At 41.6% G+C, this 27161-nt stretch overlaps 1 protein-coding gene across 1 annotated transcript in view; it reads right to left on the minus strand.

The window, feature by feature from the left end:
- Nucleotides 1–27161, minus strand: part of LOC118292237 (CUB and sushi domain-containing protein 3) — a 288046-nt gene that overhangs the window by 12926 nt on the left and 247959 nt on the right. Inside the window, exons 48-64 of the mRNA XM_047330255.1 lie at nucleotides 24516–24596; nucleotides 23779–23892; nucleotides 23463–23651; nucleotides 23086–23232; nucleotides 21192–21380; nucleotides 19735–19920; nucleotides 19130–19324; nucleotides 17563–17736; nucleotides 15604–15777; nucleotides 12247–12420; nucleotides 11576–11761; nucleotides 11066–11239; nucleotides 7276–7458; nucleotides 6923–7099; nucleotides 5080–5259; nucleotides 4590–4763; nucleotides 4204–4377 (exon numbers count right to left, since the gene is read on the minus strand). Coding sequence (XP_047186211.1) covers nucleotides 4204–4377; nucleotides 4590–4763; nucleotides 5080–5259; nucleotides 6923–7099; nucleotides 7276–7458; nucleotides 11066–11239; nucleotides 11576–11761; nucleotides 12247–12420; nucleotides 15604–15777; nucleotides 17563–17736; nucleotides 19130–19324; nucleotides 19735–19920; nucleotides 21192–21380; nucleotides 23086–23232; nucleotides 23463–23651; nucleotides 23779–23892; nucleotides 24516–24596 — 2871 coding nt within the window. The remainder of the gene's footprint in view (nucleotides 1–4203; nucleotides 4378–4589; nucleotides 4764–5079; nucleotides 5260–6922; nucleotides 7100–7275; nucleotides 7459–11065; nucleotides 11240–11575; nucleotides 11762–12246; nucleotides 12421–15603; nucleotides 15778–17562; nucleotides 17737–19129; nucleotides 19325–19734; nucleotides 19921–21191; nucleotides 21381–23085; nucleotides 23233–23462; nucleotides 23652–23778; nucleotides 23893–24515; nucleotides 24597–27161) is intronic.

Consider the following 27161-nt stretch of genomic DNA (forward strand, 5'->3'; position numbering starts at 1 on the left):
AGAGTGTGGCAGGGTCATCAGCATGTAGAGCACATCCTGACGCAGAGCTCGATTCAATACAGCTTCCGAAATGACAGATCCACTTTCCACACACACGCACACACACACGCACACACGCACGCACGCACGCACGCACGCACGCACGCACGCACGCACGCGCGCGCGCGCGCGCGCGCACACACACACACACACACACACACACACACACACACACACACGCAGCCCACCTCTGCCTCTCTCTTCCTGTACCTCTCTAACTGCCCTCCTCTCTCTCCTTTTACCTCTCTCCTTCCCTTTCTAACCGCTCTCTTCCTCTCTCTTCCTATGCTCCCATGTCACAGCATCTCTCCCCGCCGCCCCCTCCCACCTGGTCTGTCTTATTTAAAGAGCAGCCTGCTTCAGCTCAAAACCTCATTCTGTTTCCGTCACATAGTAATACCCATCACACGCGAACATACAGCTGCAATTACACACTAATAAATCACCGAAACCAAGACCAAGCCAAAGACTCAACACTAGGTTTCCACTTCACTCCTTTAACAAAAAAAACCCACAATGCAGCAGCGAGTCACTTTATGTCTGCGTGCATCTTCCTTGTGCATTTCACTGTGTTGCAAAAAAACCATCACACTATAGAACCGAAAGATTTCCCTTCACAAGCCAAACGCACGCCTCACGCCATAACTACTTCTCCCTCAGTCGTAGATTAAGTCTTTACTTCATGCTATGCATGAACATAAAGTCAAGTGGCTGTTCACATCACAAAAGCTCTCATTTGTTACAATTCATCACCATACCTGGTGTTTAAGCACCTGCTCTGAATCAGACGTGTGAAGTGGTGCTCGAAAAACACGTCGCGTCGCGGTGGATTTGACCCAGTGGGACCATTTGTAATGTGTGCTGAATATCCCTTTTCTTTTCCTTTTCAGTCCCCAGACAGCAGCAGCTTGTTTGAAGTTGAACGCGGACTCCTGTTTTGTTTCTGGCAGCCTTTTTTTTTACTAACTTTACTGGAGGTTACGGTGCTTTTGTCTTGCTTATGAGCAACCCGCGTTCTGTCATTCTGAGAAGGGCTTCCAGTATAAGATCCCTATGTTTTTAATGAGAGGTTTTCAGACATAACTGTTCCAATGGTGACTGCTTTATGGTGCGACACCCTTGAGTTTGGCCGCAAGATCGTTTGCATTTACAACCTACCTCTCAGAGGCAAGGAATTCAGTTTTCATATTTTATACTTTTAAATAGGGAAAGCATCGAAGCAGGTATCTGCACTTTACTTTAAACAATGCTCAACTGTGCAGTCTATGTCTAAATTCACAATTCACTTACCTGACGAATAGAAAAATGTTTAAACACTCAATTGTGTTAGTCCACGTTACCGGAACCACCGCTACACCGATACAATTGTCCACTCAGCGAGTCACGCAGATTCAGGTGAGGAGCTTCAGTTAATGTTTATCAGAATTGAAGAAAACATGTGATCTCTGAGTGTGGCATTGACTGTTGGTGCCAGATGGGCCACTTTAAGCTCTGAAACTGCTGATCCGCTGGTAAATTCTTACAGAACAGCCTATAGAGTTTACTCAGAATGGTGCAAGAAAAGAATAAACACCCAGTGAGCAGCAGTGGCCAGACTGGCTAGAGCTCAAGATGAAAAAAACAACTATAGCTACAGTAACCCGGAGCAGAAAAGCATCTCATACAGAACAACTCGTCGAAGCTCGAGGCAGGATGGGCCGCAAGAGCAAAAGACCAGGTCGGGTTCCACCCCTGGCAGCCAAGTGGGCAGAGGCTCATCAGAACTGGACAGTTGAAAACTGGTCTGATGCGTCTCGCTTTTCTGCCGAGGCACGCAGATGGTAGGGTCAGAATCTGGCATCAACAGCATGAATCTGTGAACCCAACCAGCCCTGTGTCAACCGTCCAGGCTGCTGGTCGTAGTGGGTGGGCCGTTTGGTTGGCATACTTTAGGCCCCTTACTCCCAATCAATCACTTTTTGTCACAGAGTGTTGTTGCGGACCATGTGCATCCCTTTATGGCCACTATTTATTCCACTTCAACTACGATAATGCATCACAAAGCAAATCTCAAACTGGCTGTGTGAAAATCATAGTGAGTTCAGTATACGTCTCTTTATACTCAGTATAAAAACTTGAGAGCAGGAATGTGCAGCTGACACATCTGCAGAAACCATTTGATGCCATTATGAATATCATCTTGTTGAATCCATACCATGAAGAATCTAGGCCATTTTGAGAAAGACAGGGAGACTCTGCTCAGTTTTAATTTGCTGTCTCTAATAAAGTGCCTGGTGAGTGTATAAGCTGCAATTTGCAAAAATGAGATGGGTTGCTCTTGCGTAAATTTTTTGCATGATTCACTCATAAAAAAACAAAAACAAACGCCATACTTGCGTTGACTCCGGCATGCGCACGAACCCAGTGAGACTTAACAAAACGAAATGTTTGCAATTTGTCAGAGAGACTCATTTTTGAAATGGCACACTGCCATCATTCGTGATCTGCGAGTGAGCAGCCCTCCCAAAATGGCCTTTGTGAAATGGGCCGCTGATATGCTTTTAGTGGGTACTGGGATAGAAAACACAGCCATTGTACAAGCGGAAAGTGACACAGCCACATCACAGTGTGTATCCAGGGAAACTGTAAAACCAACTTAACATTAAATATTCCACAGTTCAATGAGGCTGTAATCTTCATCAACATCATTTTTCTTTAATTTAGAATAATTAGGAAAATACTGAAACGGCATCAGTTTTGTAAGGAGGATTAGGAATCATTTAAGGCTTGTCCTCCCTCTGCCTTTTTATTGCCTTTTTATTAAAATGATTGTCTGAGATGAGCCTCCAGTCACTATTATTCCAATAAGTCTATGCAACTTTAACTTTGACACAGCGGTAGTTGCTCTTCACGGCAAACCCTTGAGTGAACTCAATGATGATTGGTCATTAATTGCTATGATCATTAGATCAGACTCCAGTGAGCGGAGCATCAACTAAATAATGTGCTTCACAGGTTACACACCCACAAAAAATATTCAGTCACAGGCACATTCAAAGCAAACACAAGAATATTAATCAAAAGAAAACTTATATACAGTAATGGGACAACATTAAAAAACAACTTGCTAATATTATACTTTGATATGCTATTTAAAAGGCGATATTTAATTTACCTCCTGAGAAATCTTGTTAAAAAATTCTGGGGGCTCTAATGGAGAAACCATCGCCGCCTTTCAGTTTCTAACCCAGACTTTGAAGTGGGTGAGACACCCCTGCCCGAGGATAGCAGGCTTTGCTGCAGCTCATGTGGGGGATGAATGATTGATGATATCGTCAGGAACTATTAAAAAGTAATCAGTGAAATCTTGAATCAATTTTTGGTGGAGGTTAAAAGCCCTGGTACTGTGGTTTGAGCAAGTTGGAGAGTTGGTTGACCAGCCTTAATACTGGGGAACTTTATTAACTTATGAATTTATTCAGAAATACAGAGCCAGGGGGTTGTGCACATCTTAAGTTATTTGATTGAGAGCTTTGGGGAAGTGGTTTTAATCTCAATAATTTTTCTGGTACTGGCTGAAGATGTTAAATACCAAGTCTTCATCTATTGTCTGGTCAGTCATGGTTTTGTTTACTTGTTCTCTCTCATCAAATCAATAATGATTTAAATAAAATTTTTGCAAATTAAGAGCAATATTCATTCGACAAAATCATTCTGTGGCTGCTTGTGTTCAGACAACGTTTAACATTTAAAAACTTTGTCCACTTTTGTTAATTGAAAAAGTGTCTTGAAAATGTCTCGAACTAATACAAAAAAAAGGATATTTCCGGTTTCCAAAGATTTCCATTGAAACCCAGCTCTACCGAGACCAAAAGTCATTTTCAGTATGACTTCTAGCGTGAGATTGAGTGATCGCATGAATATAGAGAATGAGCCAACCGAAAATTGGTTTCTGTCTGCCAATGTGAGCCAAGGTTTCAATGTTTTTATAGGCTTTTCCATAAGAAAAATAACATCCTGTACCATGATCGGATTTTCCTGCAGTTTGATAAAAGCTGAATGACCAGTGGAGTCAAAGGAAGTACTCCCAAAAAATATTTGGATGACATTTTTCATCTGTATAATGGCCCCTCTCTTTTCCTGTTTTCATCTGGTTACCAAGTGAATATAAATGAATTCAATTACCGATACAGCGTGGCTGCGTCCCACTCCAGGCACCGTCGCTTTCACAAAGTCTGGTCGCTGTGCCGACCAGGATGAGAGGTGGAGCACAGGCGAAGGACACTTCTGATTGATAGATGAAACTCCGTCCTTCTCTGAATCCACCAACTGGTGTGCCTGGGTCACCACAAAACTTGGCTGAACACACACAAACACAAACACACACACACACACACACACACACACACACACACACACACACACATACACAAAATCCAATTTCAGTATGCAGTGCCAAGTTCTCACTTATTTTGAGTAGCTATGTGACAAATTTTTATATTGGTTCCAATTGTAATTTATGCCTGATAAAGCATGTGTGTGTGTGTGTGTGTGTGTGTGTGTGCACATACGTAAGCACTGTGGCAGCATGCCGCTCCAGGTGCCATTGGCCACGCAGGTCAGGACAGCCGGGAATGAGAGCTCATATCCAGGTGAGCAACTGTAACTCACACTGCTGCCCCATTCAAAGTCACTGCCCTGCAGTACCCCATTGCTGATGGCAGGGGAAGCCGGGCAGGCCACCGCTGGGATGGATGGATGGATGGATGAACAGGGAGTGAGATTTGGAAAGAGAGTGAGAGGTATCCAGTTTTAAGCTACTGCAGGTTGTAACGTTTGTTCATGGTTACTGGCATTAACGTTTACCACTTTAAATAGTTGTTGTAAATACATATTCTTGTCTAGGAAGATCTAAAGAAACATGGCAACTCAAAAAGATCATTCATGATTTCCGATAACTGTACACAAAGGTATTTATGAATGCTCGTTGTAAGGGCTACAACAAAGCACAAGTGCTGCTTCAACCTTAAATTGAGATGGGTGGTTCGACAATTCACATACCTGTACATATTGGCATATTCCCACTCCACGTCCCGTTTTGGGTGCACGTCCTCACAGCTGATCCATCCTCCTCCATTCTGTACCCTGGCTGGCACTGGAAGGTAATATTCTGGCCAATCGTGAAGTCTTCTCCATAGCGGAGGCCGTTTGCCGGCACACCAGGGTCCCCACAGTTTATCACTATGGAGAAAGTTTGGAGTAGAAGAGACGGGATGAAGATAAAGATTCAAACTCAGATTAAAGTCATGCTATTGCACAAGAAATTTAGATTCCATGGATATATGTTATTTAATATGGGTAACTCAAGTGATAAGGACAGGTACAGACAGCATGAAAAAGACAGAGGTTTAGGTAAGGTCACAGAAGCAAAGGAATGGACAAGGAGAAAAGTAGTGGAAGACTCTGGAGTATGAAGCTTAATCTTCATTATGGATCAGAGAAGACCAATTAATAAATAGACATCACAATCAAATCTATAACTGTGAGAACATTTTGTCTCAGGAATCTCAAAGCTGCGGTGATCTAAGTTATTTATCTATAATACCTGCAATTTCCCTTTTTTTGCGTATACGTATACTGAATGTATTTCAAATTTTCACTTTTGAACATGAGTTTAAATTTCAGCCATGACATTGACCCATGAAAAACTTGGAAACAGCTCTCTTTGCAGTAACTTATAACTGCCGGTATTACTTTATCATAAATAAGTTTAATTTGTGGAGTGAGTAGTGGAAAGCGAATCTACTAGCAACCTGTGTGATCTTCCCATTCCTTTATGGTTGAGGTTCACCTGGGACTCTTTTGAGGAGCATTAGGATTCCCCTGACTGTACCTGCAAAGAGCTGTCCTTCATAGTCTAATATGCAGTTTAAATGCTTTTAAACCCAGTCCAGATACTGCCATGTCTGTTAATAGATGGACTGTAATCCACAGTAAAAGCTATTTCCTCTAAATCAGGTGTTCCTAAAATCTTTTTTTCTTTTCTTTCCAGGACTCTACTCTTAAGAATTTTGGTTTCTCAGCAATTCTCTCTCTTTGTCCCGTACGGACGGCAATTTTAAAGCTTATCTCTCTGCGTAGTGCATTAAAGTCAGAAATGAAAACATTAAAAACTATTAGGAGTCTCTTCATGTGCAGGGGTCGGGAGACAGGTGAGGTTCCCCCTGGGACATGGGGTCGAAACGGTACTTTGCTATGAGCATAATGTAAATAACCAGTGATATAGTATATTTCACAAGTAGCTGCTGTGTGTTCCTTTACAGTCATGCAAACAAGCAGATTTCTTTTTTTTAATCTGTGTAACATGTAGAACTGATTAACACTTGTTCCAACCGTAGCTTTGGCCACATTTCACACAGGAGCAGAACATAAAATGTTATGCTTAATTGCTCTTGGGAGTTTTTTTATAGACTTCATAAAGCAAATCAGCTGAAGTAAACAATGATCAGGAATATTCATGAAGTAGGAGGATGAAGATTTGAGGCTGATTTCATTACTCAGACCTTACACTGTTGCAGAATAATTTAAAATGTGTAAAAGAGGGTCGCACAAGGCTGAACAGGAAACCCTACAATCACGTTTAGTGAAGTTTATGGCTTGGAGACTTGACGTCATTGCGAAGGCGAGAATTTAATGCTCTGATTTAGTGATACATAAAGCTGACAGTCTGCTCTTTAGCTTCCAAGTCACGTCATGGGCTCAGACTCACAAATGATAAGGATACAAAAAGCAACTTATTGAACAGAACCATATTTACTTATGTGACATCAGGCATTGTTCAATTATCCATAAACCGATGTATCGGCCTCTCAGCCATCTGTCAACATACAGCAAGTCAACTTACTGGTACAGTTGGGTTGTATGCCCGACCATGTCCCGTTGGCCTGACATTGCCTGGTGGTGGCACCAGTGAGCAGGTAGCCGTCCATGCACGAGTAGATGACAGAGTGAGAAAATGTTGTTCCATCCAAACGATATACTCTGCCATTACTCGGAGTGCCAGGGTTACCACACTGGACAGCTGGGAGGGAAAAAAAGTGGAGAGAATGAGAGAGAGAAAACCTTGTGCATTCCAATGAGTTTCAGGACTATGACTATACTTGTTTTGGGGGACTGTGCAGTGCATCGGTGGATCTCTAACTGGGGTCATTGTGGAGGTGCTGGGATGGATGGGTTTAAATAAAGTTATCTTCCTACGTTTACAGAAGGGCTGCGTGCCAGACCAGGTCCCGTTAGGGAAGCACATCCTCTCCGAGGAGCCAATCAGATCGTAGCCCTCCATACAGCTGAAGTAAACCTTGGAACGGATCCGAAAATCCGTTTGCTCCCTGGAGCCCTGGGAGGGAATGCCAGGATCGCCACAGGAACCAGCTGTGTCGCCTGCAGAGAGAGAAACAATAAGACAGAGTTAGGTGCCGGACCGCAAGATTAGAATCATTACAGCTGCTGTCCGATACAAAGATACGATGTAGTGTACAGTACAAACCTTAACATGACTTTTTATTGAACAAAAAGCAATAAATAATCTAAAAAAATATATATTTGGTGGAATGTGAGACATCTTGTGAGCAAAATCCAATGTCAGGACAATTTGATGTAGAATCCTGATGACAGCTGACGTTGATATTTGGTTGGTTTTAAGTTGTGATGAACCAAAATCCAAGGTCTTGCAACATCTCATGCCAATCACACCTTGACATAAAAATACCAACGTTCTAGTTCCCAACTATTCTCAACAACCCAAAGTATGCAACATGTCAGAATGTCGATTAGACAATGCTGGATTTTGACGTTGATTCTATTTTCATTTCGGAATAAGATCTAACACCTGTCTGACGCTGTTAGAGTCCTATGTTTTTTTCTGCCGTTACACTGACCCCTGGTGGCAGCGTAGTTGAAATGGCACATATTTGCTTCCGTGTAAAATTACATACTTATGGCACCGGAGTACGTAATGTCTACTTGCACATTGTACTGGACAGCACACATAAGGCATATGCTTGTCTTAAGAATGTGTGTGTGCATGTCCGTGTGTGTTTGTGTGTGTGTGTGTGTGTGTGTGTGTGTGTGTGTGTGTGTGTGTGTGTGTGTGTGCGCGTGCGTTTAAAATCCTCACTCTGCCCTTGTAGAGCCGCCTGGTCAGCAAATTCTGCCTGACAGACAAAGCACGCTCCTGGGAGACCACACACACACACACATTTTTGCACACAAACACACACGCTGTTACCCAAATGGAAATGAAGGCTTGGACAGATACTGGCAAAAATGTTGCCATATAAATCAAAAAAACACAACCTGAATAATTAGTTTGGAATAGCGAGCAGAACACAAGGTTAATATTTTTTTTACCATTAGTTTTAATTTATTAATACCTTTTACGGCCATTATCGACCATTAATTCAAGGTATTCTCAAAATGCTTTGGGTGATAATTAACTACTTTGAGTATTTTTGTGATTTTCTTTCCCCCTCATACTTTTGACAAATAACCTATTTTCACATTTTTTGTTTGCACTACACTGCAAACATCTAGAGGCTTGTTGCTAAATCGAGCTCACACGTACACGGAGACACATAATGACATAACATCTTTTTTCGTAAAGCCTCAGGATTCCAGACAGTGTTTCTCCCATGTAAAAGAATAAGCCTTTGCTGCACCGTGTCACTGTTATTTGTCTTTAAAAGCTCAGAAATACAAGATAATTATCTATTACAGGATGATTGATTTTTTCTCTCTTTCAAATATGGGAACAGATTGAAAATGCTCCATCACTCAGGGTACAAACACACACACAAACACGCACGCACACGCACGTCTTCAGAGACTCTACACTACCATCTACACAACTCCCACAGGACACTCACAAACTCACACACATAGATCCAAAGTCACCATGTAGCCTCGGGTATATCAGGTCTCAACAGGGTGCACAACCAATCTACCTGATGTCACTGGTGCACGCCTGTTTGTGTGTTTGTGTGTGTCTCTGTGTATGTGTGTGTGACAAAGTGTTGTGAAAACTAATCTCTGTTGTTTCCCTCAGGTGACTTTGGAACAACCACTAATCGGTCACACTCATCTGCAGGCACACGCACACACACACACACACATAGACACACACACTAACATCTATCCTATAGAAAGATTTGGCTGCAGTCTGGGTTGGATAAATCCCTGTGTTACTGAGCCGAGGCTCCTTTGCCCAGGCCTGCAGAAGTCCTCACAATGCCGGACAAGAGAAATAACTCAACTATAAAATTCTCGGTTGTCTGATCCAAGGACTTACTGTAGGAAGACGAGTAGGCAGGCAAAAAGAAACATAGTTTCTTATGAAATATGGAAGTATTCAGCTCTCAGTGACATTTCACTTATTCACTTATCACTCTACTTTAAATATGAAACCTGGTGAACAGCAAGGTCACTTATCAATGCGTGATATCGCATTTGTTAAATCTGTACAAAAGTATTAACATTCATTCATTTTTGAATGAGTTATTTGCCTGCTTATTTCACAACCTCTCTTAAAACCATCTTTACTTCCTTTTACACTTTGTTGCTTTTTCAGCTGAAACAAACAAGAACTACATTTTTATTGGTGAGTTTTAGTTATCGTGGATCACAATACTTGAATGTTTTTGCTTTTGAATCTCATGTTCTTGAGTATTAAGGTCTCAAGTAAACCAATTGTTCACAACAAAGTAAACATGAGAGGAATTTGATTGGAGGCTGCAGGCCTAGACATAGTAACCACAGTACCTATACAATACAAAATATATAAATGAATCCTACAATACTAATATGGTAACATAAGATCACATGAGAACCGCCATTTGCATACCGACATACAGAGCACAATTGCACAGTTTGCATTGCTCACATAGGAGACGTGATCTCTGCAGGGTTCCCAGGTAAAAACAATGAACTATTACCCTCCCTCACCCTGCGTCTGCCCCAGGCTATTGCTGTAAATAAAAATGTCATCAACTCATCTGGAATCTGTTTTTCAGTCAGTTATATAAGTGGAAGCTGGGAGTCTCATTTTCTGGAGAGCCACACGTGGCCCCAGCCAGTCAAAAGGAGAAACTAAAGCTGTTTTCAGATATGAACTCCAGATAATGTCTGGAAAATCGAGTCTGGGCATTTCCCAGAGTTTGCCTTCCACATATGAATAACGCAGCAATACAGAATACATACATGTCCTGCAGGAAAATTTCAGATAAATATCCGGACTTCGGCGCATGTCTGAAAGCAGCTTCAGGTGGTGTTCATTTTTCACACCATGGAAGATAAAGTGGCTTTCTTTCTGGGGAGAATCTGGCTAAATAAGTGTTGATATATGAATATATGGTAAATCAAGAAGGGAAGAAATAAAGGTGTGCAAAGCAGTTTACATTGAACAATGACACCGTGTTCATGTAGACTATTCTCTTTAAATCCCCTCACCACGCAAACGACTAAACAACTCGTGGTAGAGAAAATGCAGAGGACCTTTGCTGTCCTTTTTTGTGTTAATATGTAAATATTATATTCTTGTTTCTTCCTTTCACGCATTTATCTGTTCAGTCCTTTTCCTAGAGAAAAAGGTGTAAAAATGTTCTGTTGAGACAGACTTTAAGCAGGCACACACACAGGTGAAAAAACGGTCCATTACCAGAACAAGAATTTCACATGGTTAAGGGTCCAGGGCTGCGGTGCGTGCGTGTGTCTTTGGTAGGAGGTTTTTCTCCAGAGCTGTTTTAACAGACAGGTAATGATATATTTTCCCTTCATGTGCCAAGCCTGCCGACGCTCTGTCCATCCTTCCCTCCCATTACCCCTCCGACCGAATGCAAAGGAGTTGAGAAAGGCATGAAGCGCTCCACACTCTGTCGGGTCTGCATGTTTCAAGATGTCTCGCCTTTCATCTGCAAACCCTATCCATCTATCTCTTCTTCTGATAGCGTGGACTTTAAGGTTGGTATATTCAATAGAAGGTCAAAATGGTTACCGGAGCAGAAGGGCATGGGGGCACTCCACATCCCATTGAGCTGACAGGTCCTGGATGATTCTCCTTTCAGCTGTCTTCCGCCCAAACAGGAGTATCGAACCGTTGAAGCAAATGTAAACTTATCTCCGCTCAGCACACCGTTAGGTGGAGAGCCGGGGTGACCACAGTCTACAACTAGGGAGCCAGAGAGAGAGAGAGAGAGAAATGAAGGAATAATAAACCGCTTGTTTTGACTCAACAGAGCTTTGCCAAAAGAGCTGCGGTGACCGCTGTCAAGAACTAAAGACGCAGATTTAGAAACAAAAAGATAACTGCAGGATTAGGGATTGACAGAAGTACACGGAGCAGAGAGAGAAACTCTGCCGGCAGAAAATCCGTTGACACTCTTGAATAGAAGACAACAGAGAGAAAAAAACAAGACAATGTCAGAATATTTTGAGCATATGCTAGATAGGAACAAAGTCCCACAGATTGTTGGGTTAAAAAGACAGAACAAAGTACCACACTAACCAATACATTCAGGAAGGGGTTTGTCCCATTGTCCAGTGGGTTGACAGGTGAGTACAGGTGACCCGAACAGGTAATACCCAGGGTTACAGTCGTAGAAAACCACGGTGCCAAAGGTGAAATTGCCGTGCTCTATTTTACTCTGTCGAATGGAGTTGGCTGGAATGCCTGGATCAGAGCAGTTGACCACTATACACAGAGAGACACAGACATGGACAGACACAAAGAAAGAGAGAGAGAGAGAGAGGGAGAGGGAGAGAGAGAGAGGGAGAGAGGGAGGGAGAGAGGGAGAGAGAGAGGGATAGAGAAGTATGTGTTATTTGGCATGAACCAGAGAGGGCCATTTCTCTTCCCCCTCCATTTTTTCCCAGTGCAAAACACTGGGATTAGAGCCTTGTAGGGTAATAAAAGGGAATTTGAGGCGAAACTGGATGAAATGACAAAGGCGGGTGTTAAAAACCTGTGTTTAAATAAGAAATTGGAACTTCTCTGTCTTGATTATAGAATTTTTTAGGGATTGTGTTGGCAGAGAGGTAAAATTGAGGTGACATTCAAAGGGGTTGGGGTAAATGAGGATGGTTCCTATGGGGAAAAAGGCAGAATGGGTAAATAAAGATAAGAGGCTTTAGGGATAAATAAGGTTAGGGGTGAATACACTTAACTTTTCTCCCCACCTTTACACGTTGGGGGCGGGTGGCTCCACTGGCGGTTGGCCTGGCACTGGGCGCGTGCCGGCCCCTCCATTTCATAACCCCGGTTACACACAAAGCTGACCACGTCGTTGAGGTTGAAGCCGTTTCCCACCGTGCGACCATATATGGGACTGCCTGGATGGCCACAGCTGATCGCTGTAAGGGCAGATAGTGTGGATCATGTAAACGTGTAACTTCATACAGATTTCTCATTACATTTTATATGAAGCTATATGATATTATGTGCAACAAATTAGCATAATTTCCGTGATAGGGATAGTGTTATGCATTTTTTATAATAATAACACATTCCAGGAAAAACTGCAGCAGGCAACGTTTTAAATTATCTCAATACTTTGTGACTTCTCTCCAGCACTCAACCCCGAGTCCATTTTATATTAAAGACATGAATCTTAAAAAAACAAAGAAAGTAGATGCTTAAAATATGTGGTTCTATTTTCGAACATATTAACCAGAACTCGTCCTACAGAGGAGTTTTTGACTGGTTATCCATTAATAGCGATTTCTGCGTTGACATTACGTCTTGAAAAAGAAATGGAGTGGTAACAAAAAAAAGGAGATGGTTATTGGAGACACGTCCGTCATGTTGTTGTTTCAGTTTCCATGGTGAACGTTTCCGTCGTCATATCCAGCAGCGATTATTCAGCAGTCGATGACACATAATTGCAGCTGACCATTGATGTCATTTGGCTGCACGTCCCTTTTGTAAATGGTTTGGCTTTTCAGAAATCATTGCCTCAGTTTCTCATTAAATCCAATCTGTTGAGATTTCTTTCTTGATGTGACAGCCACAAAAACAAATGAGCTCAATCAGACCTGAAAATCAGAGGACGTGTAGTTCATTGTGTAGGAAAAAAAGGAAAGCACAGATTTTGACCAATTATGTGTGCCTTTCCTACGGCAATTCATAGATACTAATGAGATGGACGAAAATACATAGCCAGTATCCCAATTCCGGGTCATTACTTTGAAATATTAACTTCTGTGTTAGTATTGAGTGATCTCTGTTTGCCACCGTGCATAACAGTTATTCATTCCATGAATTTTTGTTGTGTATGTGTCAGTGTGTTTTGATGTTTCTGTAAAAGGACAGGGTACAGTTACTGCCGGCCCCTATAACATCTACCCATTTCAATGTATTGCTTTAAGGGAGGAGGAGTCTGACCAAAGTAAAAAGAAAACAGGAAAAGACACAAGCAATGTGGGTAAATATGCAAAGAGGAGGCACTAAAGGATAAGACAAGAGAGAAAGAGAGAGAGAAATAAAAACTGATGTGAGGAGAGCCAGGAAGAAATGATGAAGACAAGAGAAGACGAGGGAGAAGAGGAAGAGGAAGGAGAAGTCAAGGTCCTCTTGTCAGTTGATCAGGGAGAATCAGAAGTTTGTTTGCATGCCTAAGATACAAATTTATCTGCCCTACAGCTACACGCACGCGCGCACACACACACACACACACACGGTGTCATCATCATTCTGTGTTTGTGTCTCTAAACAAGAGCCTCTCATCTCCATAATTACAGTATAATTTGGCTGTAAAATGATTTCCCTCAATAACGCCTGCATGAATAACCTCAATGAAAACTGCAAGCACAGAATCACTCTCAGATACAGAGCTGGATACACACACACACATATATACATTTAGCAAACAGTTTTTTGTTTGTTTTAGGGTCATAGTCGAAGATAGCCCTTCAACTCCAGAAATGTAGACACTATGTCACCACGTCTGTCTCTTTGAATGTGATTCGATAAAGGGGCGTTCCTAATCGGCTTCAGGTGGCACCTTAAACATTAAGGGCGCTCACAGCAAGTCGGCAATTTTTAGAATATTTTTCCAGGGGAGCCTGGACACAGAAGAACCTTCTGTTTTATCCTCAAGCGCAGCTATTCATCTCATCCAGTCCGCTCTAGCTGTCAGGTCCTCTGGCCCCGTTTGCGAGACTGCTGGTGTGAGTCGACACGACCTTAAGGATTACTGGCTGAATACAACAAGAGAAGAGTCACCCCTGTAAGTACAGACCTTACGCAAAATGTATATTCTACATTATTTTACTTCCCCTTTCTATCTTGGACTTTTCCGATTAAATGATTAAATTAATTCCACTGCACGCGCCCACACGAACACACGCGCACATCTCACAACTTAGGCACAGTAACCGCTCAAACCCCAAAGGGTTTTTTCCCCATTAGTATTCTCTGAATTTCTTATTTTTGTTCTCACTGAACCATAACAAAGATATGACTGCAGGTCTTTTTTCTTATGTTGTGCTAGATCACATCACATCGAGGGCTACAGACCTGATTTAGTTGTTTCCAATCAACTGGGTCTAACTTGCCCTCGGGTAATGGACATTTTTGTCAATAACCATCAATCTGCTTTCATTCTATTTTCGTGGAGGTTAAATATCCATACAATTGAATGTCATCAACTTCCACCTTCTTCTTTGAGTAGTTTTACCAGTGGACAGTTTTTCACAGTTACCAAGACCATGTTCCTGTTTTGGCTGTTTAACCCTTTTCAATCAGAACGTGTTGAATCCGATGCAACACGTACAGATATTTTATCACAGGCCAGATCTTAATTTTTCAAATACAAGTTTATGATTGGCCTGCTTCAGAAGTGATTTGTAAAATGTGTGACTTTGATTCTTCAACCACACAGGCAAACAGAAATATGTAAAATCCAAATACAGCCTTTATTTCTAAATAGCCTCTCTTCCAGCAGACTCTAATTCCTCTATTTGGTCTCTAGCAAACTAGAATATTTTCCCCCAAAAAATCAATTTACCTTTTTATTTTCTCAAATATATTTCTCAATGCGAGGCCATAGCTGTGTTTTAATGAGCACATACACAAATCCAAACCACAAAGTAAGACGGGAGATGTTATGTACTGATATTGATTCTCTGCAAGTCTGCACACACATACTGTGACTGAAGAAATCAAATGTTAATCTCCTCCTCCCATGTGTTCTTCAATTCGTATTTCCTGATCACTTGACCACATGTACATTGTGAGTCCCTGTGTTACCGCAACAAATGCAAAAGTCACACATCAGGAGCTGAAACATGAGAGTGATTCAGAGCAAGTCAGTGTGCTTACTTTGTTTAGTGTGTGTTTCTACAGTTCACACAATGTGTGTGGACTTTGCAGTCAGTATGTGTTTGTATTTTGCTAGACAAACAAGGCAGCAGTCTAGACCACCAGTTGTCATGGTTACAGATAGCCCATATGCAGTGCAGGGATTCGGTTTGATTTGTCGTTTGAGTCGAATCCTCAGTAAGGTAAACGTGCGCTTGCTAGTGTGTTTTCCTCACATATGCAGACGGGCAGTTGGCCAGACCACTGGTTGTCCTGGAGACAGATTCGAACTGACGAGCCTATTAGCCGGAAGCCGGGCAGACACTGATACACGACCGTATCACGGTAACCAAAGTTCTCCCCGATCACTTGGCCGTTCACAATGCTTTCTGGGATTCCACAGTGGCCAGCTGAAAGAGAGACGCAAACACACACACACAGTTACCTCAGACAATAAGGTTTGACTCAGAAATGTTGCTGTTAATATACTATTGTTGTTTAAACTTCATTCATTGCTAGTTTTCATTTCTAGTTCCAGGTCTTGACCGCCCTATATCAAGCATGAAAACAGAATAGACATAAAAAAAAAACTTCCTTTCATTTACAATTCAACTTGAATTTGTTAAAAACAAATTGTCCAGTTTTGGCTTGTGTCCTCTAATTGCTTGTACTAACTTGTGTTGTGACTAAAGCCTAGCTAGCTGTCCTAATTAAATCACATTAAACCTTTCAGTCTTACTGTACTAATGAGATGGGTTCTCTGGGTTATTTTTCAGGGATATAAAATATCGGTACTCGCAAAAACAGGCCTGAGTGTTTAATCTCCTGGCCGGAGAGGCAGTGTGTTGCCTATTTTTGAGGCAATGGGATTTTTAATTTTTCAAACTTTTGGCAGGAATGTACAAGTTGGCCGCCTGAAAGATGTTTTATTTAACATTTCCAAGGCTGTCACTTTTCTTTGCAAACTCTTCAAAAGCATCTCATCTTCAAATGCATGTCCTTGTGCTCAGACTCAGCCCTTACCTGGTGACATCTAACCAAACAGGTATGTCGGCCTCTATGCTCCCTCGATCAGGTTCTTTCCCAATGGTTTGATTGATGCAGTGCTACTGTTTTCCACACACAGAAAACTACAATGCAGGCATATATTCTCTGTTCTCAGAGTCCGGGCTGAGTATTGATTTCATTATTTACAGTAGATGAAAACCTGCACTGTGTCCCTGGTGTCAGCAAATGCAATTCAAAGACAGTCGGGGAAGAGGTGAGAAAAGGAGCAGAACAAAGGTCGACTCATATCACCTGTCATTTCATATCGTCTTCCAGGTGTTGATCACTGGAGTTAAAGGGCATGACTTAAGTGAGTCACACACTTTACTTTCTTGAATATGTTGCACAATGATATCATGTATACCTACACCAAGTTACCAACACACTTAACTATAGATTGTTAAAAAAATAAAGGAAATACAGTAAAATGCCTCAATGTGTGCTTTGGCTTGTTTGAGCAGGGAAATCAAAAATGTTTCACATGTTTTACGTCTGGAAACACAAATCACAAGCAAATTATATTTTTACATATTTAACACAAAGATATATGGACTGTATGAGGTTCAGGGAAAGAATCCTGTGAACTGTATATCAGCTTGAATTACTATGATGAGCGGAAACATCAAAACAACTGTACAGGCAAAACAAGTACAGTAAAGCCAGTTTTTCTTTGAAGTATGTTAAAAAAAAAGTCAAATAAAAATACTGTTCGTAGCATCTTTGAAGGATTCAGTTCCTTTTTTTTTGACAGAATCATGCCTCCTCATCAGTCTAGGTTAAGTTACATTGAACTGTCTCTTCATAAATCGCAGCTCATATGCCCCTCAGCCCGTTAGGTATTCTGGGAAGCGCTGTGTCTTCTGAGGCTTCGCGGGGAAGTGACAGCACCATGTCATAACATCTGTTTCCTCTGGTTGGCACACTGGTGGACGAAAGTAGCTGTTTTTTGCTTTTTCGCGGGCTCATAGTAAAAACAAAGGACCCTTTGGAATTAATTTAATACGGCAGAAGCTTGCTTGTTGTGATTGTGTGTGTGAGTGTTTATATGTGCATTAATAAGTTCCTAAAGCTCACTTTTAAGTCCAAAAAACGATTTACAGTGACTAAATGTGCTGTATGTTTGAATTCATTACTAGTTATATACTGACCTAAACAGCGTGTTTCCGTTCCACTCCAGAGCCCAGACGACAGGCACTCTCTGACAGCTGACCCCACCAGCATGAAACCAGCATCGCAGGTAAAGATGGCTGTAGCACCGAATGATGTCTGAGTACCGATCTTCTTCCCACTGGGTGAAGATGGCAGCTCACCGCAGGAGATAACTGAAAAACACAGTTGGAGGCACAATGAGGTTTGCCACAAGTATATATATTTCTAATACTCCGATATGCCCGATGAGGAAAATATCACTACGTTTCAGAGTAAAAAAGATAACATTAAATTAAAACAATGACAACGAGGCAACACTTTCAGGTGATCAGATCAAATCAAATCATTATGAATTCAGTTATTATTCAGTTACAACTCGATCCTATGATAACGGCACATTTATAAGGAAAAGCTTTAACAGCAACAAGTGTTGTTGGACTATAATTTGTTTTGGTTCTCACTGATGTGAGCTGTGACAAAGCTACCTGCTGTTTCATGATGTTGAAATGAAGTCTTTGAAATATACAGCTTGGCTCATCGTTTATATATTCGTAATGGAAGTTTCCACATGTAGCTGACAACAATTTAATTAAACCTAAATGGCAATGGTAGTATTAGACTACCTGATGCTAGTCATTTCTCAATGTCATGACTCACAAACTTGCAGACCGTAAACATTAACAAGTACTTAAAAAATACAACAAAATAAAAAATATGCTGAGGGCAATTGACAGGAATAGTTTGACATTTGGGAAAATACTCATTTTTTTTATACTTTTTGGCAGAGAGTTAGATGAGATGATTCACACCAGTCTCATTATTATCCATTGCATATGTCTGAATGTGGTGACGAGGGGATATTCCAGGAATCCCAGTAGAGTCAAATGTATATATATATACGAGACAATTAAAAGGATTTCATTTCAAACTGGACTCAGGAGATGTGGAAGATGAGCCGTACAGATGTCGACAAGTCAACAGTTGTATTGTTTACCCACAGTCTGAGCTGTCCTTGGAAAATGGCCCTATACATACTCACAAATCCACACAGGGCTCTAACATGCATAAGGTGCTTCTATACCTCTTGATTATACTGTATGTGCTGATGTCTTACCTGGAGTGACTTCTCTTAACTTCTGTCTTACTACGAGAAGGGGACAGTTAGCTCTCCATCTGTCTCTGAGAACATCTCAGTGTATACTTCTAGAGATGTTTGGAACTTTTTGCAGCCTTCAGTTGTGCCTGAATCAACATTGGTTGCTATGGTTACTGCAGATGATCAAAGGGGCGCTGTCCTAAAATACATATGAGAATTAAACTTGAGTGACCTCATTCTGACCCTGCCTCGCGTGCAGTGTCTTACTGAGTGGGAGAGGCCCACTGCACAAGACAGTACAGACTGATTCAGAGAATAACCCTGAATGAGAGAGATAGATATAAAAAATTGAACCTTTTCTCAACAAATAACACACACATTTGTTTTAGTGCGATGATTCCTATGCCTACATGTTCAAACGTGTGACAATGGCGACGTCGCTGGTCGTTAAAACCACCCAAGTTACTCACCCTGGCAGTGTGGTCGGTCGTTTCTCCAGCTCCACACGCCATTGGGCAAGCACTGGATGTGGGCGGGGCCCAACCGGTAGTATCCCGGATCACAGGTGAACACGATTCGAGTTCTGTATTCATAGTGTGAGCCGTTGACAATCCTCCAGCGGCCGTGCTCCAAAGAGAACGACCCGATGCTGGGACAAACCACCACTACAGAGAAGGAAAGAGAAAATAAAGCTCATGAAATACGCCTGCATTTAGAAAAAACATGTCATGGTGTCAGATAGTAAAGAACCAGCTCAGAGATGGGCCAAGGCACTGTCAAGTATCTAACAGGGGCATAATAATGAAAGAATGATGCCCTCGCAGGAAAAATGTCTACAACTCATAGTGGTGATTGCTCACAAACTAGTATATGAATCTTAATCAGCGAGACATGATTATTTAATTATCATTGATTCATATTTCTTAAGCAATAAAAATCTCAGGGGTGTACTTTTGTAAATATTTATAAACTCTTTTCATCCGCGGCTTCGCCGTGTAGTCTGTCCAAATTAGTAAACCGATCACATTCCTATTGTTGATATTCTCCCGCTCGTTCTGATGTACGCGTTACGAACCAGAACAGCGCGGTATCTTGTTGTGGTTGCTCCATGTTCCATCAGGCTGACAGATGGCGGACGTCAGTTCTTTGCTGGAGAGTCTGTAGCCGTCGTTACAAAAATAGGAAACTCTTGTTCCGACGGAGTAGTCGGCTGTTAAAGTGCCACCGTTTATCGGAGCCTTGGGTGGCCCGCATGAAACAGCTAGGGGAGAACACACAGGGGTTTAAGAAGACAACATGCAAGCAGGTGTAGACACACACACACACACACACACACACACACACACACACACACACACACACACACCAAATGCACACACATTATGTCTGTCTGGGTGGCAAATTTGATGTGATACCTTATTTGAAATATTTTCTGGGGTTTTCAAAAGCCACTGAATGTATTTGTACATTTATAAACAATCTCGCATGCTCCTTCAATGACGCTATCAAACTAAAAATATACAATCAAGAGACGCTTGATCTCCAGTTCCAACCAGTTCTAACAGCATCACATCCGACTCGTCGAACATGCCGCTCGGCGGTGGTTTTAAAATAGACTGGTTTGCAGAGCAAGGCACCGTGTTATTACACGGTGTCGACAAGCTGCTATACATTCTTCATTTGACTTTCCATGAGCCACAAGCTGTGCCCTCCTATGGTTATTTGATGTGTGGGATTAGACATGAGCAGGTGCAACATATACATGTCATCAGGTCTGAGTAAAACATACTGATACGTTCAGAAAGCATACGTCTAAAGAGGTGAAAAGAGACGGGAACATACAGATGTGCGTAGAAATAGTTTTGGACCATTCATGGTTCATTTCATTTCACAACAATCATATGTCATGTGTTCACATATTGAAAAACCCCTTCGACAAACAATGCATACATTTTTTTTACTGAATTGAATTTGGAATGTCTACTCTGGAAATATAAAAAAAGGAATACAGGGTTTTTTCAAGGTTTATAGCTTGGAGGAACTTAAGTATATTTTCTGCATCACATCTGTTTCGTCAGTTCAGTGTCAGCGACATTAGCTACAAGTCTAGCTGTTCGACGAACATAACTGGAATTTATTGTGGTGATTAAAATAATTTTACTGGGCATGAGATTAATTAGCATTTAACTAAAATGTGTGGTAGCAGCTGGCACGACAGGATGAAGGAGCCGCAGTGTTACAGCATTTCATCTTGCTCCTTAGTCTTGGGCTGATGCACACACAGAGAGAAGGGAAACAGGTTGCTCATTGGGGAAAAGTTCACTTTCATGAGAAAACTGGACAAGTCAGATTTTTATCTTTTTTTGTTGTTGCACGGACTAATGTTTCGATGCCAGGGATGTGGATCACAGTCGTGCTGTAGCTAATAAAACGACCAAATACTGAGATTTCTAGACCGTTTTCAGTATTTTTGCTCCAGAACCTTTTTATACCAGTGAACATCACACACACACATGCATTCCACACACACACCTTGACACGCAGGCACAGGAGAGTCCCATGCGTGGTAACCCAGTGATGTGCGGCGGCAGGTCGCTGTGGCGTTGCCAATGAGACGGTAGCCACGGTCACAAGCCCACCGCACCACGCTATTGATGTGGCCGCCACTCTGAGAGGAGATGGAGCCGTGAAGGGGGGAGTCTGGCGTGGAGCAGTACAGGGCTGGAGTGGGGGGGAAAAACACAAGATTACAAAACGAATTTGAAGCAACTTCACACCAATTGTTTCACTGTTACTAAAACAGATTCACTACTATCACTCAATGAAAGTCAACCGTCTTAAGACTTCATCAGTCCTCATATCAGAATTCCAAACACTCTCTGCTACAATAGAACCATATCATGATAATAGACAGACATTTGTCCCTTCACACCAATTCTGAAATGTCTGCATGCAGGTATGCAAAATGAACATCAACATTAGTCAGTTACTTGTCAGGTTTTAGCGTTTCCAACATTAAAGACTGACGTTGTTGTGGAGATTTTGTCATTTGCCATTAGAGTCGTTGAAAAAGAGTAGGCTGTTATCACTCCATGTATAATATCTCAAAACACTAGTTGGGCTTACCTAGACAGAGAAAGAAATAATAATCACAATAACACAGCTCATACCTTTTATAACTTCTCCAGAATAAAGTTTTTTGACTCTGTTTTATGATACATTCCTCTGGTCTGCCACTGGCCCAGATTCATCTAAGTGTTTTTTTTTAACCAAAATGATCAAGAACCACCTAAGAGTCGGTGAGGGAATTTTGTTCCTTTCACTTTGTTGTCCTTTCTTTGAAAATACAGAATCAGTGCAGATAATTCTTTTTTTCACAGTCCACAATGTTTTGATTTCTAATCTAAGCTCACTGACAATTTACTTTTAAAAGCTCCGAAAGTTTTAAAGCTAATGGTCACAGAACTGTGGTATCAGCAAAACGGCTTAATGTCATCAGATCCAGTTTATTTCCCCCTTCTTGTGTTCAGGTTTCAATTACACAAGAGTTTTCTTGTTATAATGACCAAGTTTATTCTTAAAACCAAAAAAAGAACACCAATTTAAGATGATTTGAAAACTGTCATAACATGAGAGTTACATTTCTTTTTTAAATTAAAGTCTGAGTGCATTTTTTTTGTAGAAGTACATTGTGGTAAACCAACCTGATTGTGCCAAAAAACAATATATAAATAAATATCACACAAACACTCTAATTAGTAGGCTTACAACATATGCTCCACAATCCTTGCAGATGCTTTCATTAACAACAACTACGGGAGAAGGTTACTGAGCGTGAGCATCCTGGGAGGGCTTTTCTGTTATTATTCAATATATCATTCATCATACAGGACAATGGTTCTGTTAAAGGTTAAAGAGGCGGCCTCCCGAGTGGAGGGTATGAAGTGAATAAGCAAAGTAAACAGTAGATACTGTCTCTTCCCCGTGACTGTCAGAATATCTCCTTGAATTAAACACTCCAGTCCCGTTACCCAAGGGGCTTAATGTCCAGCGGTCTAAAGTTATACTCAGCAGGCCCGAGTGCAAGACGGTCTAAAAACAAAGCTTCATGTAAAACAGCATCTACGCTCATCCTGCTTCCCTTAAACAAAATAACTGGGAAGACGTATCCCGTAATACAAACCAGTCATCTGCTTTAGACAGACAGAAGTGAGGTAGAAGAGTTTTTTGTTTTTTTCATTACAGTTAACAAATTGTGATCCGTTTTTTGGCACAATTTAGAAGTTGAACAACTCCTCCAAGTCCTGCTACGACTCAGAATATCCCTCAGTCCTTCTGTCTGTCTACCTCTGTCCTTATTGCCATGCATTATAATAATGTGAAGTAGTAGTAAAAATAAAGCTGGGATACATACTTTGGTACTCACCAACATAGCGAATTTTGAAGCCCTTCTTGTTCGTGCCGTGGTCCGAGGACCAGCGGACCAGGAACTGGTGGCCAGAGGTGGTGAGGTTGAAGGGCGTTTGCATGTCGCCGCTCAGCGTCGCCAGAGTGGGACTGTTGGCTGTGGGACCTGAGAGAGATCGAGGTGACGTGAGGTGAGAGGGGAGGAAGAAGACGCACAGAAACAAATGAGACTGTGAAAATAAACTGTGATTTCTTCTAGGTTGGTGCTAGAATGCGGTGAGTACATCTGTATGTCCGGTTTCCCACTTTTATAGTTTTGAGCGTGTCTGTACTCACAAAACTTCATTAATGGATCCTCACTAAAATGTGAGTCAGAGTGTGTGTGTGTTTATTTACCATCAAATATCTCCAACACGTCAAACTCCCTCTCGGTGTGGAAGCTTTCAAAGGTAATGGTGACGTTGTATCCTTTCTCTACTGTAATGCTCCATGAACACATTTGGAGGTTGGGGTAACTTTCCGGCCAACCAGGGCTCAGGATGACACCGGACGAGTCGTATCGCACATCATGTGCAGGGCATTGCACTGCGGGTGAGGTAAGGAAATTGTTACGTTAAATGAATACACACCATTTGACTTATTTTCATTTCTTCACATCACCTGATTGAAATATGAATATTTGCTGCATTTGTTTTGGCATACACACACACACCTTGGCATGTAGGAGGTTGTGCATCCATCTGTAGTCGCTCTCCAAGGCGACAGGTTAGAATCTCACTGCCGACCAATGAGAATCCAGGGTGGCATCTGTACCTGATGATGTCACCTGGAAGCCGAAAATCATTGTATGGGAAAAGTTTTCGGGGCGAAAAGATAGAAGGAACAAGACTTCTGATTTCTTTTATGGTGCACAGTTGGCTGTGAAATACAACATCTACAATTACACTGCACAGAAGTTCTCCTACACTCTAACTCCTACGTCTGAGGGACATTTTGTACTTTTTACTCCTCTGCATTTATTTGACAGCTTTAGCTACTAGTTTCTTTATAAATTAAGATTTAAAAAAAAAGGCCTGTGAAGATTGTTCACTTTTATAAAATAAACTACCAAACAGTTTTTTGGTCAAAGCTCAGTTCCACCTAGAGCAAATATAACTACTCACAAAATAATGCATCATTAACAATATAATATTACTCATATTATCACTTATTACTCCCAGGGGTCCTTTTTCCGGTTTGAATATTTTAGTTCTTATAGAGAATATGAGAACATTTACAAGCATTTGGTGTATTACGTTGTGTAGTAGTGCCGTATCTGAATACTCCCTTTACCACTGTGTGAAGCGTGTGCACTAAATTACATGAAACAGTTGATGATTGTTCTTCTCCTATTGGCAACTGAAAAGTGTGGATCCTCCATCAAACTGACGTGTCAGACAGACAACTCACCTATCTCCAGCTCGCCGTCCTCCATCAGCGTGTCAGCGTTGGGCACTTCTGGAGGAGGCTGACAAACCCTTAATTGGTAGGCTGGGAGAACAGACACAGCAAAGAGAAGAGAGGAGAGGGAACAAAGAAGAGGGACAGCATAAGATCATTTGTGAAATATGGTCGCTCAACCTGAGCAGAGAGGGGGCGAAAAAAAGATCCTTTTTTTTCTTCTGTGAATGTGTGAAAAGTAACTTGCGGTTCATCATCACCACAGTGTAAGCTTCCAGTTGTCTGTGTCTGTAACAACAGCCCAGAGCGTTTCTGCGGCGAGAAATCCCTCAGTGACTCAAATAGCAATGACATAACAGGTCTTCCGTGTGTTTGATATAATCTTGGTTGTATCAGTTTAACGCCACTTGTTAAGTTCAGACAGTCCGGTCACCCAGAGCATGGGATCAACAAACAGACCCCCGCTACACAGACGCAGCACTGCCTTGAATCATAGAAAAAAGCAACCGACTTCACAGCTACTGAGCTGAAGGCTGCAATCAATATTACTGCATGACCATAGATCACTCACTAACAGAGAGGAAGAGAGAGAGAGAGGGAGAGAGACAGAAAATACAGATGGAGGGAGGGGCGGGCTCAGGGAGAGAGAGACAGAGACGGCTGAGGGCTGTAAGTCAGGATGAAATTGACTATGAAAATGAGACCTGCCAATAGTATCTGCTGCTCTCATGCATATCAAAGCCCTGCGGTCTGTGTGTGTGAGTGTGTGTGTGTGTGTGTGTGTGTGTGTGTGTGCGTGCCAGTATGTCTGAGTGTGTGCGTGTGCATGTTTGTCTGTGTGCGCCAATGTGCGTGAGAGGAGAGGATCACTGTGAGGAGTCATTGACCTCACTAAGCTCTGAGAGCATTTTTCTTTTCTTTTTTTTTTTTTCTCATAGCCACTTCCACATTCATGTCACATCGGCTTCCCACGTCTCGTGTGCATGACAACATTATCCGCCTCTGTACGGTCCTCGTCTCTGTGTACGGGGAGGTCGCCGGCCTCTGGAACCTTGACCCAGACGTAAAAATAAATAGAAGGAAAATGGCGTTGATGAACACACCCGGAACAGTGGATTGATGTTTCCACTGGGGTTTCTTTGGCATTTCAAACCAAAACTGCGCGTGAGCAGCTGTCTCGGAGACAAAAGTGACAGTCAGAATGTCTGCTGTGGTGTTTATTCTTTTTGCATTTATTAACGCAGACTTTTTCCTTCTCCAGACTTAACAAATCCGGACAAACAACCTGCTCACATTGTGGCTCCCTGCCTCCCACTCTTGCCTGTCTTTCTTGTTTTTGTTATACCGTCTAATAAAATTGAAATGACAAAATACTGCTAACAACAACTGCCATACATGCCTCTTGTCCATCTCCCTTGTCACTCGTTGCTGTACACCCTCCAATAAAACAGACATTTGAAAATATACTCGAATCCATCAGATGGTACTGTTCCTGTGTGAGTGTGACAGCTGACAGTAAAAACCTGCGAACAGAAGTTCATTAACTGCGTGTCATCTGTCTGGAAAAAGGGAGGCCTGCTCGAGAAAAAAAGGAAAAAACTTGACATGCTCACGAAAGGCAGTGAAACTTTCGAAAAAGAAGCAAATATATCAAGAGAGAAATGGCAGGGCACACACATGTATGTATAACAAGTATATATATATATATTGCCTGTGAGTGTGTCTGTGTGTGAGAGAGAGACCAAATGACAAATTGTGTTGTGAAGGGTAAAAAATAATAAGAAAGTTAAACTCATTAGAAGCCATTCTGTCAAATTAAAACTTCACCCAAAAAAGGAAACTTTTCAGGCAATGAACTATTCTCACAAGGATGAGCAATATAAAAATAGTTTCCCTTTACTGTCTAGCGAAAACCCTGCATTTCTCAAAATATAAGGCTTCATTTTAAGACTAAACAGCATTTTTAGCATGATGACAATGTTATCATATGTTACTAAATATTGTGAAGGTTTCTTATATTCATGCAAATTACTTACAACACATTGTCACCTGGACAATATGCACTTTTTTGGTCGTTATTTTAAGTAATCCAGATTAACGTGGTCATGTACTGTAAGCCCTCAAACGTTCAAGTCAAAGAAAGATGCCAAATTAATTCACAGTGTCTAAAGATTGATGTTTGGAGGCAGGCGGGAAAACAGGAAGAATGACAGTTGAGGAGGTTTTCATCCTGAACAGTGGTTGAAAACAAAGTGAAGGACCAAAGTGCAGTGAATGACCAAAACAACAGATTGAAATGAAATGAAAAACTGAACAGCAGTGACAGTTTTGACATTGAGAAAGAGCAGAATGAAATACAATCCCCGAAACTCTGTGGAGGGGAGATGACTCTCTGTGTGTGTCTGTGTGTGTCTGTGTGTGTGTGTGTGTGTGTGTGTGTGTGTGTTTACGACGGACACAGAAAACCCTCCAATACAACTGTACAAAACGAGACTCACTAACGAACAAACCCAAGTGAATGGATTAGTTGCATGACTCCAGCACCAATTTAAAAAAAATCTAAAAGTTTGTTTTCCATTAGATTGTTCTGTTTTTTTTTGTCTTAATGGCTGAAAGTTGAGTCAACGAAAGCATATATTTTTTTCACAACAATAG

This window comes from Scophthalmus maximus, chromosome 22 (assembly GCF_022379125.1).
Source record: "Scophthalmus maximus strain ysfricsl-2021 chromosome 22, ASM2237912v1, whole genome shotgun sequence".
In the NCBI taxonomy this organism is placed as follows: Eukaryota; Metazoa; Chordata; class Actinopteri; order Pleuronectiformes; family Scophthalmidae; genus Scophthalmus; species Scophthalmus maximus.